Raw genomic sequence first — 14,179 nt, forward strand, 5'->3', positions numbered from 1 at the left:
ACTGCAAGAATGAAAGTGGTTTTAAAGAACCAGGAGAGACTAAATAAAATCCATCTTCCTCAGCTTGGGTCCCAGTGCCTGTTACATTTTTTACTTGATTTTATACACCTCTTCCTAGAAATCCAGTAAAACCATAGCATAGAAACATGAATTCTTTTCTGGCTCAGGCACCAACAGGACTCAGTGCCAGCTGCACAATCTTTAGTACCGGTGATGATGCCCAAGCCAGCAGAAGCCAATATTGATTTTCATGCTCATGGGTGATTTGCAGAGCTGGCAATTAGAAGAAGCTATTATCTTTTGACTCCTATGCTGAAATGCATTTGTGCAGGAGTCACTGAGTGAATGATTGGGTACCCTATGGTACTCCACATTATGCAACTGCACAGCATGCCACATAAGCACACTATTAACAACAGCAGCCATTTATCAAAAAAAAAAAAAATCCCAAACCCAAAAAACCCTAGCACTTTATTAACAGGGGAGTAATATAAAAACTTAAGCCCCCTTGTAAACACATTCTTTCCACGAGCTCCTGTTCACTTATCCAGACTCAGACATTACCACATTATCTCCAACTTAGTAACTGCTTATAATCCTCGTTTTTTTCTTATTACCTTCCTCAGCTTTTTCTTATTAGTACAATAATGCCCTTCTTTGTGCACATTCCAAAAATCCCAGGTTTAATTAATACGGTGGTTTCGCTGGGGAGGTCTATGGCTTACCAATAGTCCACAGAATGACATGTAGGGAACCATGCACTGGCAGCTGACACATTTGGAAAAGACAGGTCTACTGTTCTTTTAACAGGATTTCACAGTGAAGTACTTAAGCTCTGAGCTAATTGAAAAATTTAGTACAGAAATGCAGTTATAAGCTATTTCCTTTTTAAAATGAGACCATTTTTGCTAGTGTTTTCACACTTTCAGAAGTATAATTATTGATGGAAGAAGAGAACTGGGGAAGAAAGAAGCAGAAAAAAGCATACCACATTGATCTGTCGCATCTTCTTTTGGAGATTAGATGAAACTAGAGTCTGACCAACTTTTATGAAGCACCGTAAAAAACTTCCTCTTCTAAAAAGCCTCTGTACTAGGTCTGTGTGAATAGGGAACATGCAATTTGGATTCAGCCGATTTGGAGGACAGTGATTCGATTTGGTGATTTGCATCACTGTCCCCATTTGATTTGGCCAAATTAGCTTTGAAAGATTCGGCACCAATTTGGAGAGATTCAGTGATCTGGACTGGCCAGGGAGAGGCAGGCACAGCTGGGTGGCTTCAGGTTCTTCTGCAGCTTCTTCAGCTATGCCTGCCTCTCCCTGGGTTGGGGGAATGGCGGGAAAAGCCCCCATGGCTGCCCTGCCTGGCCTCATCCCCTGCCCAGTCCCCCGGCACTTAAAAAAAGGCTCCACACTCACTGGCTGCAGTAGTGGTGATTGGGGCTTCTTGGTGCTTGTGGCACAGCCCCCCAGTGCAGTGTGGAGCAGTGGGGATCACCCCCCAATGCCTGGCACCCATGCAGCAGCTGTCTCATGGCACAGGTGCAGTGTGGCTCAGTAGGGTGCTGTGAGCTGTCTGAGAGTTTGGCCCATGGGGCTGACCACTGCCAGGCTCTGGGTGACTGCTCCAGCTGGTGAGTGCAAGCCTTTTTTTTAAGTGCTAGGAGGCTGAGGCCAGGCAGGGCAGCCATGGGGGGCTTCATCTGTGGTTCCCCCAGCCCAGGGAGACAGACACAGTTGGAAGAGCTGTGGGAGAAACCGCAGCCACTCAGCTGTGTCTGCCTCTCCCTGGGTGATCTGAACCTCCAAATCTTTTCTGAACCAATTCAGAGCTTTAATGAGTCTCCCGATTCAATTTGGAGGAGATTCAGCCCGATTTGGAGGCTAAATCTCCAAATCCAAATCGAATCGGTGACCGAAGCTTTGCACAGCCCTACTTTCTACCACAACACAAATGTCATTTATAGCTACCTCTTTCTCTGTCCCCTCCCTACAAAATATACTGTATCCCAAGGAAAAATTTCTGTAATCAAAAAAAGAGAATACAGGAAACTCCACAAAGAAGTCCATTAAGGCTTTTAAAACTACCAATTATTTAACTCAGAAGATGCTTACAAACCCTACAATCGGGCTAGAAGTAAGCATAGTCTGGATCCCTTATAACTGAACATGGTCTCAGGGGGTGGAAAGATTTAGTTTTGAAAGGTATAGTAAATATTTGGAAACTGTGCTCTGCTACACTGCTTTCAAAGAGGCCATTTCATGTCTCAGCTGTCCCTTGTTCAGATGACATCTTATGGAGAGGTTCTGTAAATTTCTTCTGGTTTCACCATTCACCATTCTTCAATCAAAAAAAGAACAGATAATAAAAAGATAACAATGTTGCATAACATTGCTATGACTGCTGTTTATCTTATGCTGTGCTGGTCTTTGGTAGAAAAAGAGCTAAATTGAATTTTGTAAGTGTAGCAGCTTAAGACTGTAGAAATCAAAGGTTTGGCAAAGCAAAGCAAAAAGCCACAAGGTACCAGTCTCACCTTACTATTCCCCCCTTTATAGATTATTCCAGCCTCTCTGATTTTAGAAGATGTAGAGAAACAAACTAAAATACTCCTCCAACAGCACTCAGTAGCACACACATATGGTGACCATAAGGAAATCTGGGACACGCAGGACACTGCATCCCCCCCGCCCCACTCGGTGGCACTGCTGCAGACAGTGACAGAGGTTGGCAGGCAGAGGCATAGGGGCAGTCTGCTTGGGAAGTGGAGCTGCCTGGTGTACCATGAGGCTCCACCTCCCTGCCAGCCTGCACCCCTGTGATTGTGGGACTCAATTTTTTTGTCAGCCAGCTAGGACTGGCTTTCAAAATCCAGGACTATCCTGGGGAAACCAGGACGTATGCTCACCCTACACATACAGGCCCTGGGATTCACTGTTCCTTCAGTAATGTAGTTGAAGATTTAAATCCATATATATTCTTCACAGAAAAATATTAGTGGGAAGAACCACGAGTTTGTGGCAGAGATCACCTACGGTTCTATTCTTGACTATTTGACTTCTGGCAAGTGGCTTAACTTCTGTACCCATCATTATGTCTGTAAACTGAGATAACTTTCTCAACTTTGTAAAGTACTATAATATGATCATCAGATGGGTGGTGCTATACAATTACCAAAAGCCAACTTCTGTTTGGTTATACATATGCAACTCCAAAACAAATTCAACACATTACAAGCTAGAATAACAATGTAATAGTGCCACAGCTGGAGAACTATCATTTTAAGAGTTACATTTTATGAAGAGTCACCAAGATCATTTAATCTTACTGAATTCAATGTCCTATAATCAGGAAATCATACTTCTAGCTAACAGATATGGCCAACTCTCATGGCACTAAGGTGACAATGCCTCAATTTTTGAAAGATTTGCAGACTGCAATTTAAATGGCAATCAGAGGATAGTAGTCATACAAGACTTTCCACTATTTCACTGGCATCGAGATGATAATATTTTAATCCAGGTCCTATCAAGTTTCATTTTAAAAGTGTTCACAGGGGAATGGTACAAGCCATTACAACTGCCAAAATAAACCAGCATATTCTTTTGTTCTTTTAGAGTGTTGCGCACTGTATTTCAAACTCAGTGGGAAGCTGACACTTATAACCAGGGAATGGAAAAATTAAAGTGGTATTTTATTTTTAAAAAAAACAACCCCCCCCCACTTGTATTTGAAAAGAGCAACCTAGGAAGCAGTCACGCACAGCTCACTTTAAACACAAAATCCAATTTTAGCATAATGCAAAGGCACACCAAATTGTCTTCAACCAGGACATTAAAGATCATATATGTTTGAGTTAGCAACAAGGTAAGTACCACAGTGTTGCTTCTTTTGGCATCGGTCAGTGTATGAGAGTTGCACTAACCAAACTGCTGCTTCTACTACTGCATGAAGATCAGATCTCTTTAGGGTCTTCTATAATTTGTGAAGAGGAGCTGCACTTAAGTCAGTCTTCTGGACCTTTCCAAAAACTTTAAAATGTTCATATATTTGTAATAATACGATCTGTTAAAAATTTCCACTTTAAAACCTCTCCCACAGAAAATTAGACACTACACACTCACATCGTAAGATACCTAGAACACGTCAATCTTTTTCCATTTGTATGTGTCCAGTCTTCCCAAATGCCTATTAAGAGAAGTGGGTTTTGCCGTTTTCCTGGAAGTATCAACAACCCATTATGGGAAAACATCTTCCCTTCATTTACAAGGAGACAGATCTCACTCAAATGCTGCTGATCTCAGTTATGCATTTCTCCCGACTGTACTTAGTTTTCCATATAACCAGATCCCAAAACTATTCTCAGATCTTCATAGGTTAAGCTGAGATCTGAACTCCACTCAGCAATTTTTTATTTCTTTCTTCAATTTTCAGTCACAGTTCCTAAAAACACAATACTTGTTCCACTGAAATAGCCAGATCTGATGTGTTCAGATTGTATTCAGCATGCTATGGCACTAACTTTTTGTCAGTTTAATATTTCTAAATGGATTTAAAATTTCAACTACAATTTCAAGCCAACCTATACATCCCTAGCAAAACTGAAAATTAGTCATTTTACTGGCAGATGAAGAGATCTTATGATCTGTGAAGTACCCTAGTATCCTTCTGGATAATAAGAAACTACTCTATATACAAGATGTGAAGACAAATCCAGCTAAAGGGACAATAAGAGCTTTTGATTCTTTCATTTTTTATTCTGGTCCCTGGCACATGTTACACTTAAGATGTGAATAATCTTGTAATCATGTCTCAAGAAGTTACCCGACTACATGTTAATACAGTTGATGCTGTGACAGAACAAGGAGTAAGCCACAAAGTTATTACACAAACCAGCTGATGTCCTCCAGCTTCAGAGGTGCATGGTGTCCCCACATGGCTGGGAGCCCAGCAGCTGATGAGGATCCCAGCCATGGGAGCCTGGTACTTGCTGGTTTAAGAGGAGCTCCAGATCTATATCCTGGGCTCCCCCTGTACCAGCAATAAGGTGTGATGGGATCTGATGCTTGATCCCACAATTGTATCTCCTGCCATGCCCATTTGGCATGGCTGGAAATATAACTGCATCAGACCCCATCATAGCTTTAACTGCATGCCTGCCAGGGGCCTTTAACTGAAAAAACCCTAGAACCACAGAGTCCATTGCGCCAAACCTCCTCCCACACAAATGATACAATTAGAAAGACAGAATTCATTACATATTTATTTTAATCACGTTAAATCAATTCTTCCATATTGTAAGATTTATAATAAAAATAAAGACTTTTTTTTGTTTTTATTCTACAATAAAACATTTAGAACTCTTCAAATCGTCTTCCATACAATGGAAGGACTGGTATATGCTCTCTTAGGTGGTGTTTTTGGTCAGACAAGTCTGTATCTTGACAAAAGGTGCATTGACTTGTTGCAGGAAATACGTCAGGAAGCACTTTGTTGCTAAACAGCATTTGAGAGAGAACAGTAAAACAATTCCCCCGTCTTTTGGAGACATGGTTCATCTTCATATGCTTTCCAAAATATTTAAGGCTATTATTCCACAGCAGCCTGATCCTTGGCAGCTTGAACAAGCTCTGTGAGAGCTGAAAAACTTTTTGTGTCACTTGTCTGCAATCCCATCTTTTGCATCTAAAAAAGCCATAGGAAAAATATTAAATTGTTGCCCTTTTTCCGCTTTTGTGGGATTAGCGGATGACACCTTACTAATTGGCATCATATTACTAGAAAAAAATTAGAAAAGACCATATGAAACTTTGCCTTATGCTGACCTGAAGCAAATGCCATCCCAGCAAATGATGCTTTCCATAAAAAGGCTCCTCTCCAAACTTTGTTCTGTTATCTCTTTTCACTTAACATACACACATTTTTCAGGCAAACATTTACATTTTCCAGGCCATCCATCACTAGAGCCAGCGGGAATTTTTCCAGTCAAATGCTTTTGTCACAAAATGCTGATGACACTGATTTTTTGTATGGAAGCGTGCAATGATTTTTAATACAGCTTTCTCAGATGAATTTTCTGGCTAGAGCATGAAAGACAGAGACACCCATCCAGCCCAGAACAGGCAAGCAAAGCTGGGGTTTGAACCTGGGAACTTTGGTACCCAGGGGATTGCTATAAACACTGGCTGTTCTGGGAACAGTCTCTTACTCTGGACTTTCAGAAAAGTATTTTGACTGGCCTTAGGTTTGCCCCCTCTGGAACAGGAACACTTATGATAAATCTGACAAGTTTCTGCAGCACAGGAAAAGCTCAAAGGTTTAAAGGAGAAACCTCATCCAGCACAGACATTTCTACTGAAAGCTCTTTCTAGTCAATCCGAATAAAACTGAACAATTAAGTTAGGCCACAAAATACTCTGCAATAGTAATTCCATTACAATGAAACTTACTCCTATTGCACCTTACCTGGTCCCCAAAGTACTCAACATCCAGGGCTAACTGTAGTCTGATTTTGTTATCATCACTCATGCCCCCATTTGAACCAACATTGTTTGGAGTTACAGTTTTTCTTGCCTGTTTCAGCCTTTTCAAGCTCTCTTCCATTTTCTTTACAGAGCTCAAAACATCTGATACAGTTTCATAATATCTGAGTAAAGACAGAGTAATGAGAAAGAGAGTTAAGCTCTTACATACACATGCACGTCATACAACACACCATGCATACAACAGCGCAAAAGAGAACCCCCCCACCAATATCATTTCTAGACTTCAAACATTTTGAGATGGCTGATACCTGAACCTTTTTCCATTTTTAACTATGAAATACTTAATAAAACACTAAAAATATTAAGAGCTTCATTCCCAAATCTCAAAGCCATTTTAAAAAAGTGGGTAACCACTAAATCCAGTTTAAGATGAAGAGAAAGGCAACACAGAAAGGTTAAGGCACAGATTTTTAAAAGTACTTCAGCGCTGTCCGCTACCAGTCAGTGAGGGGTTCCAGAGCACTTCATTCACTTCTGAAAATGAGACGGGTTCTTGTGTTAGCTCAGCACTGCAACACTAAGGCTCCCTCCAAACATGCAGCTAAAGGTGCAACTGGAACTAATGTGTGATCCACACAATTACTCCTCCTGCCACGCTACGTATCTGCCTTGCCACGTGATTGTGGATTGTGTATTGAACCTGACTCATGCCTTATTGCCAGTGTAGGGGGAGTCTGGTTCTGGGCTCACCCTGCATGGGCAAAAAGCAGGCACCCACAGCCGGGAGGCCCCTTTGCTGAAGTGGCTTCAAGCCATGGGGGACCATGTGCAGCCAAGACCCAAAGACCCTGCAGTTGACAGGGCTTCAGGTCCTCACTGTGTGTGAGGTGCAGCCAGGAACTGGGACCCTGTTAGCTGTGGGGTCTCTGGGTCCCATGCAGGAAGCAGAGCTGAGACTCAGAGCCCCATGTGGGCCTAGGGGCTTCACACACCTGAGCCCTGGGGATCACAGCAGCTGTGATCCCCAGGGCTCCAGGTTTGTACCCCTGAGGCTGGGAGGCCCATCAGCTTATGGGGCTCCCAATGCATGGGAGAGAGCTCTACATGTGCAAATTAAAGCTCAGTAGCAACCAGCTATAAAGCTAGTATGTGTTTTTGAGGTCTAACTTTAAAGCTGGTTGGAGATTTTTATTGTATGATAGTTATTTTGTAGATATAACTGGTCTCCATGTAATCATGGAATTAATCAATTAATTGCGCTAAACCTGTAACACGTAGAAAGGGCCTAAGCAATGCATGTGTGCTTAAGCCCAGGTTGAGTAGCTTGCTGGAAGCAAAGCTATGAACAAGAATCCAAATCTGCTGACCCTTAGGCCTGCATCCTGTTTACACAGACTACACTATGTTTGCACAGATATATTATTATGACAGAGCAATTAATTCTTGCCTTATTTTTACAACTGCACTAAATTATAGATAATTTTTCAGATATGACAAACCAAAACGCATCAGAATTTCAGCTAATAATGTTATTGTTCTATATACGACTCTACTTCTTTTTTACTTACTTCTGTGTGCTTTCAGAGAAGGCACCTTCCAACCACTGATGAACCATGGGCTGTTTCAATATATCTTTGTACTCACTCCGCAGTCGATAAAAAGGTTTCAGAGCACTGTCTACGTATGGTGAAGCTTTAGTTGGTACCTCCTGGTAGATGATGTAGAAAGCAAGGTGGGGAAAAGAAGAGATAAATATTCTGTTATTTAAAAACTTTAGTGCCAAGTATTACCGTGTGTAACGCAAATGCAAGACACATAAGCCCAAATGCAAGACACATAAGTCCAAGGCAGACTTTGTTGATAACAATCTGGCACATAAGATTCCATGCTCAGGAAAGGGAAAGAGTCACACAATTACCCAACAAACCAGAAAATCTTGAGTAACATTAAGTAGCAGCAAACAGGGAACCTGCTGGTTGTAACAATGTGGCAAACTACTGTCTGAAGAGCAGTGCCCCCCTGCAACTAATATTTGCTTTCTACCCACTCCTGGAAAATGTGATATTCCCTAACTCTGGCCTGTCAGAGATGCAGCCTGTGGACCGGATCAGCCATAGAAACCCACCATCTGACCCTTGTGCTGTCTCTGGGTCTGGAGTTGACCCTCACACTACATGTGGTGTGTGCAGGGCCAGGGCACATAGCGCCTACTCCAGCTGACCTGGAACCCATGCTGCACGTGGTGCACCGCGCTCCCCCCTGCCCACCGGATACTTCAGTGGAAGATACCACGTACAGTGGGGGGTCCTGGATTGGCTGGAGCAGGCACCATGTGGCACAGGGTCCTGACTGGCCACAGCAAGTACCACATGTGCTGGTCTGGCTTGTGCGGGAAGCGGGGGGAGGGGAAAGAGGGGGTAAGGGAGGAATAAGGGCAGGACCACGGCCCAACTGTGGGGCCAGCCACGTGCCAGTGACCTACCACATGCCATTCAATTGGCCCATGGACTGGCCCCACACCACTCATCTGACCTGTGGGGTCACATGAGCTTGACACTCCTGCACTAAATGAACAGGTTTGACAGCTCCACAGTTTAAAGTTTCTCATTTGTTCACAGAACAGGTAGAGCAGTGGTAGAGCCAATGCACTTTCATCTTCAGCTCTGGAGAAGTTTGACTGGGAAGATGAGAACTAAATCTGAGGAGGAGATGGGAGGTCACTTTTCATGACCATGACAATCTCCCCTCTTAGCAAAAAATATCTACAAGTGTACAGATGGCTGCAGTACATTGGACAAAACTATACATCTGGTTCTGGAAAAAAACCGTTCTTGAAGGTTCCCAGCCATTGGTGGCTTAAACACAATTATTACAGAATATCACATTTTACTCAATAGTAAGTTTATTCCATAGCAAGGAACAGATACATGACCAGTCCTCCTAAGCATGTTGCTTGTAGTATGCACTACTACAGTGCTTGGCAGGGGAGCAAGTCTGCCGTTACCAGAAGGTTGGGTTATCTGAAAATGATTAGCAGAGTGGACATGTGACCATCTACCAGTGTATAGTTACTCCTAACTTTCTGCAGGGTAACTCTACCCCAGGAGCGGAGTGACTTACATTGGTGTAAGGCTGTGCATTGTGTGTCCACTTCACTTTTCTTACAGAACAGAGCTAATTTACTCTGTGACAGATGTACTGGGAGTCTGTACTGACAGTAGGTTTTAACTATTTTAATAATTGAGCCAGCTGGTAAATATGAAGTACTCATAGAAGGGGGTTATTGCAAGCTCTTATAGATACATTTGATAGGAACTCTGAATCATCGTCTGATTACATTCACAGTCTAAATTTTTCATAAAAGCATTCTTTTCACAAGCATTGTTGTTACCTTATTCGTTCTCCTGTAGAGCCTTGGAACTTCTAGGGCACTTTTCAGGTAACTGAAACAGTTCTCACTTAAATCCTGAATAATCCTATCATTCAAAGTGGGCATGCAGGCTGATAAAGAAGCCTTCGAGTCTTCTAAGGCTCCTGTTGAAGTACAAAGACTGAGGTGTAAACTGAGCTACCTTGCTCAACCACAAAGATTAGCAAACTGATGCAACTTTTCCCATTCCCAATGTCCCAGAACAAGATGCAACACCTTCAACACACAACCCTGGTATTACTGCAGTTCATATCTATATATGGTATTACACAATTTGGAGAACTATCTACTAACAGCTTATTTCATAGCCAGTTCAGTTTCAACACCCGACCCTCCTCCCCAGATCAGTGGAAACTTTTCTGAAGCTGGAGGTTCCCATCAAGACCATTTTTAGTTAACAGCTATGGCTAAAAAAATTAGCAATGGCTAAAAGTCAAACCCACAGCTTTACCTGTGATACAGGATAGATTCTTGAAGCCAATCATTTCAAGTTTTGGTATGATTATTTCCAAGAGTTCAGGAAGCTGAACAAAAACACACATACAACCACCCGTTATGAATGTATTTGGCTCTGTTTTTTTAAGTTCTGCAAATATGTCATAAATTAAAAAGAAGAGAGGGCTATGTTAAATCAATGTCTGTATTTTACTTACTATTAGATGGGAATTAACATGATCAAAGTGTGACATGACAATAAAGTATTACATATTCAGTGCCTTCTCCCATTTCCATCCCCAATGCAAAACATCTCAAGCTAATAAAACAACATTATTCCAAAGCAAGTCTGTTCATTCAAGGGTTTGGGAAACTTCACCTGAATCAACTGAAAGTACAGCGGATGTGCAAAATGTAAGCTAGTTGTGAGACTTGTAAAACAGTAAATGTCTGTTTAAACTACTAATGTGTTGGAACATGGAACCCAATCGTGTACGATGTCCCTGAATACTAGTCTTTCTGACAACTGATATCACACTGAGAGGTGAGAGCCTAGCTCATTGATACCAAAAAGGAACAAAATTCCTGGTTTCAGCAGCTGGTATAGTAACTATCAAAACAGTGTTATACTGAGAAGCTAGAACCTTAAAATTATCTGTACTTGAACTAGTTTCTCAGAGACTAGTTTCTCTGTAAGATCCAAATTAAATATAAAACAGCCTCTGTAAGGCTTCAGTCCTTTGAATATCTCCTAAACGTAGACTGTGCTAGCTTCAACACTGGTAAATATTTAATAAGTTATGAACACTGCCAAACAGTATGAACATGCAGTCAAATAAAGCTTTCATGTACGTACAGTAACACACAAACCTGCTCTTGAAGTTTCTCCAGATCTGCAGCTACATACACCAGCTGAATATTGGATATAGAAGGTAAAGGCTGTGCTTCTGGAGAAGGGACACTTCCCTGATCCTCATTTGAGTTCAGGTTTACAACAGATTCCTTGCTAATGGTTGCCACAGATTTTTTGTTGTCCTTTGTACTTTCATTAGAGATAGGCCTGAGCAAAAGCTGTGATATCAGAATGAACAATGAGCATCCTTCTTAGAAAAGGTTTCACAAGCTGGATATGCAACTCTGATGTGGGCAGGCCTCCCATCTTTCCCCCCACCCCAATAACATATACTTACAAGTTATCAGCAATCAACACAAAGCTTATTCCTGTTTTCTCAGGATCATGTTTTTTAAACACAAACCTAAGACCTCAAAGAGTCTGACCCTTCACAGCATCACCCAAGAGCTGCATTACATAAAACTCAAATATACCTTCTTTTAAAAAGACGCATGTAAAAATTTGGTATTGGAGTCAAGTCCATAAAACAGGATGTTCAAAGTTATATCACTGTGCCTGAGTTTAGACTGTACTGGAAGAAGGCATAAGGGTCATGACTTTATGTTTTTTTTCCATTTTGTAAAGAAATGCGACAGTTATGTTACTTTCACCTTTGTAAAAATATATCATAACCTTACACTTACGGCACCCATCAGAGAATGTAAGCCCTTAGCTTTCACTCATTTTTGGTTATGAAACAATAATAGAACAATTCTTCTGTTGCAGAGCACTCAGAAAGACCACAACAGGTCAGAATGATTCACAGAGATTTCATATAGTAGTCCATGGTGTTGAAAACATATATAGGTGTTTGCACACCTACCAGTGCACCCTTAAAAAGGATCTCACAACACCCTGATTGAGAATCATTGCTCTAAACACTACAGGCTTTGATGAATAATTTCCCAGCAATAAAGTGACAGGGTCAGCAGTTTAGTTGTTTCAGCTATAACACAGAACTCAAGTGAACACTATAGTGAACAACTGAACTGTTTTTTACGATGACCAGCTGGTGAACAGGCTGTCAAGAACATTCTTGAAACAGTACTGACACACCAGTAACACGGAACATGTTTTGCGGTGGTACCTTTTTTAGTGTCATGGACCTAACTAAAAATGCAACAATAAGCATTTCTTCACCTAAAAAGGTACTATTTTCTTACCTCATTAACGAACACAGAGTAGCGTGCTAAGATCTGCAGGGTAAGCTTCCACAAACGATGTGTTAGTAATGGTAGAAAAATCTGATCTGACCAACACTTCAAAAGACTCACCCACACCATGTGAGTGGCTAACAGACAGTATGAGCTTTCAGCTAAAGACAAGAGAGTAAAGGTTAAGTTACTAATCATGAGTCAAAATTGTATTTTTTAAAAGCCTATAATAATGTATTTAAACTGTTTTATTATTAACTTCTAAAAATCGAAACGTTCTAAACTTCAGCAGTCACAAATTATTCTGAAGGTGGCAAAGATAACTGAGTAAGAACGTTTAAAGGGAACTATTTAAGTTCAGATCCACATTCCTCTAGATTAGGGCTGTCCAGCTGGTAGCCTGTGAGGGGCCAGCATGTGGCCTGTGGGCCCTGCAACTGTCTTTCTCATCGCTGTGTGGCAGGAGAGGGCCCTGGAGTTCTGAGTGTCACCACTGCAGCAAGAGCCTGTGCACCACCTGTGTAGCCAGTGGGTCAAGGGACCACATACCACCAGCCCTGCCCTGCCTATGGGGCAGTGGGCTGGTTGGGGGGGGAAGGGAGAAATCCCAGGAGCCCACGATATAGTTCATGTAGCACATGGCCAGCCCAAATTGGACATCTCTGATGTAGATCTCAAAGAACCCCTATTTTGTGTAGGAAAGTGCAACATAAAGGCAGCAGATAAGAGTACATCCCTTGGCAAATGTGGTGAGAATGCAAATCAGGTCCCTGGTGATCTGATGAAATAACGAAAACCAGTTCTGGAAATGTTATCTAATCCCAGGTTTCACAAGGGACATTACAACAAACCCCCAAAAACTACAATGTTGACCAAGTGCATACAAGCTGCCAATCAAAACAGTAATCCTTCCCTGTACTGACAACTGCAACAAGCTATAGTGTTGCAACTGCCAGTACTAGGAGCCTACTTCAAATATTTATTGACAACTCATAAAAGTAACACCCATAATATAATCACTTTTAAGCAGCTTTGATACAACTGTTCAATAGTTTACTATTTGGGGGCTAAGTACTTCTCACTTAGTTTCCAGATTAATTATAAATACTTGAAACAAAAGCAGGGTGTTCCATCCACAACCTGGCTGTCTGATTTTCAACTCAGTCATATGCTTAGAAAATCTAGTTCATTTTATAAAAGTGCTGATTTTAGCTGGCTCTTCTTCATATTCTAAAAGCGCATTAAGTCCTACTCTTATACCACCAGCCAGTTTCCTTCAATCCTATTTAATATTATTCATCCTCCCAGGGGTGTATCCAGGGAAGTGCACGGGAGCACTTGAACCCCTCTAATTCCTGGTCCACCCAAAGTTTAAAACCAGTTACCTGGCAGTGCCAGCAGCATTTCTAGTCAGGCAGTGCTAAGGGAGTCTCTTGACTTCTTGCCTCATTATAGTCTACCTGGCCCCTTCTAAACTCTTCATTTCACAAATGTTTATGCCCTTCTCTTCTTTTAATGATCTTGATGTTCCACCAATCAAGCTAGCCTTTGTTCTGCAATGGTGCTGTCTCTTAGTTGTTCCTAGTAATGTAACTCCTATTTCACAGCCCTGCAGACAATTTTTAGCTCATTCCAAATAAATTATACTTGTTTTTGCTTCAATCTTAAACTAAATAATACAGACCTATGCCCTAGCATATTAGTAAAGCTTCTATTTTAATCCTAACTGGAAAAAAATGTGTCGTTTTATATGGGATGATGCATCTCACCATCTGCACGCC

The 14,179-nt window shown here is 41.6% G+C and overlaps 1 protein-coding gene across 2 annotated transcripts in view; it reads right to left on the bottom strand.

Annotated features, from left to right (window-relative positions):
- Positions 1-5,249: 5,249 nt before the first annotated feature.
- COG2 (component of oligomeric golgi complex 2) overlaps positions 5,250-14,179 on the bottom strand; it is a 45,492-nt gene continuing 36,562 nt past the window's right edge. For both annotated transcript variants that reach the window (XM_090043759.1, XM_090043767.1), the window contains exons 12-18: positions 12,408-12,559; positions 11,223-11,423; positions 10,369-10,441; positions 9,879-10,021; positions 8,056-8,195; positions 6,468-6,648; positions 5,250-5,687 (exon numbers count right to left, since the gene is read on the bottom strand). In XM_090043759.1, the coding sequence (XP_089899885.1) occupies positions 5,592-5,687; positions 6,468-6,648; positions 8,056-8,195; positions 9,879-10,021; positions 10,369-10,441; positions 11,223-11,423; positions 12,408-12,559 (986 nt within the window). In that variant the 3' untranslated portion in view covers positions 5,250-5,591. The remainder of the gene's footprint in view (positions 5,688-6,467; positions 6,649-8,055; positions 8,196-9,878; positions 10,022-10,368; positions 10,442-11,222; positions 11,424-12,407; positions 12,560-14,179) is intronic.

Source organism: Crocodylus siamensis, chromosome 1 (assembly GCF_052110815.1).
Source record: "Crocodylus siamensis isolate JL-2025a chromosome 1, ASM5211081v1, whole genome shotgun sequence".
Lineage (NCBI taxonomy): Eukaryota > Metazoa > Chordata > Crocodylia > Crocodylidae > Crocodylus > Crocodylus siamensis.